A 1,545-nucleotide genomic window follows, 5' to 3' on the forward strand; every position below is an offset into this window, starting at 1 on the left:
AAAAAAAAAAAAAAAAAAAAGATATTTGCAAAAAATGTAAAGCACTGCCAGTGCACTAAATATTTCCTTCTTATATGGAAAATAATAATATTGCATCAAAATGTTATATGTGTTCACATAAAATGGGTTAATTAATTAGGGTTATTTTAAAATAAATATTTTTTTAAATTCTCTATTGTAATTTATAATGTAATGGCTATGGATAGATATAACCCACATAAGCAAAAGCTCTTCGAGGTCCAACTTTTTTTTTAAGAATGTAAGCGGGAGCAGCGAATTCCTCGGCATCATGGCCGCCCTTAGACCCCTTGTGAAACCCAAGATCGTCAAAAAGAGAACCAAGAAGTTCATCCGGCACCAGTCGGACCAATACGTCAAAATTAAGCCTAACTGGCGGAAACCCAGAGGTATTGACAACAGGGTTCGTAGAAGGTTCAAGGGCCAGATCTTGATGCCTAACCCTGGTTATGGGAGCAACAAGAAGACAAAGCACATGCTGCCCAGTGGCTTCCAGAAGTTCCTGGTCCACAATGTCAAGGAGCTGGAAGTGCTGCTGATGTGCAACAAATCTTACTGTGCTGAGATTGCTCACAATGTTTCCTCCCAGAACCGCAAAGCCATCGTGGAAAGAGCTGCCCAGCTGGCCATCAGAGTCACCAACCCCAATGCCAGGCTGCGCAGCGAAGAAAATGAGTAGACAGCTTATGTGCACGTTTTGTGTTTAAATAAAACTGGCATCTTCCTTAAAAAAAAAAAAAAAAAAAAAAAAAAAAGAATGTAAGCGGGTCCTGAGAACAAAAATTATGAGAACATCAACTCTAGAATAGCTCGTCGATGGTGGAGGAAAGCCCCTGGCCTGCCTGTCTGTTCACCTCTGTACTGAGGCAGCTCTACTCGCCCAGAGACAGGGCCTGGGGGGAGCGCCTGGCACAGTGAGCACAGAGGCGGGGTCCTGAGTCAACATCACAGGGAGGTCTCCCGGAGGTCGCAGGTGAGGCTGCTCCCCCAATGGGCAGTGCCGTCCAGGGCCACGGCCTCTTTATCTCTGCTGTCCCCCAGCACACCATTCCTCAGCTTCTTGGGAAACAGGCGGTGTCCAGGAAATGGTCCTGCAAACACAGAGCGAAGAGGGTGGAGCTGGCGAAGATGAATTATGACAGGTGGTGACGGGAATTCATGGCAGAAAATGTCCCTGCTAGAAGGGAGCCCAGCAAGGCTGCGTGGGGGAGGGAGAGCAGGGGAAAGATGAGGAAGAGCACAACACAGTGGGGAGCTCAGGGGGCGGAGGGGAGGGCCGCTGACCGCCCAGGTCTGGGCTGAGCTCCTCTGCACCCTAAGATCCTTCTGCCCTGGAAGCCAGTGCGTCCCCTATGGGTAGAAGCTGAGACAGCCATGTGGGACAGTCCAGGCTTAGCTGATCCTGAGAGAGAAGGGCACCGAGGGAAGGCGGAGAGAAAAGGGGTGGAAGGGAACCTGGAGGGTCAGTGTCTGCAGAGAAGGGCAGGGAGGGGTCACTTGGACAGCAGGTACTACCTGGCTGTGGCT

At 49.4% G+C, this 1,545-nt stretch overlaps 1 protein-coding gene across 1 annotated transcript; it reads left to right on the forward strand.

The window, feature by feature from the left end:
• Nucleotides 1–271: 271 nt before the first annotated feature.
• LOC120360535 (large ribosomal subunit protein eL32-like) lies at nt 272–768 on the forward strand. The gene has a single exon (XM_039460963.2). The coding sequence runs from the start codon at nt 290–292 to the stop codon at nt 695–697; it is 408 nt and encodes a 135-aa protein (XP_039316897.1). The 5' UTR covers nt 272–289; the 3' UTR covers nt 698–768.
• Nucleotides 769–1,545: the final 777 nt, after the last annotated feature.

The sequence above is a fragment of the Saimiri boliviensis genome, chromosome 1, assembly GCF_048565385.1.
Source record: "Saimiri boliviensis isolate mSaiBol1 chromosome 1, mSaiBol1.pri, whole genome shotgun sequence".
Classification (NCBI taxonomy): Eukaryota; Metazoa; Chordata; class Mammalia; order Primates; family Cebidae; genus Saimiri; species Saimiri boliviensis.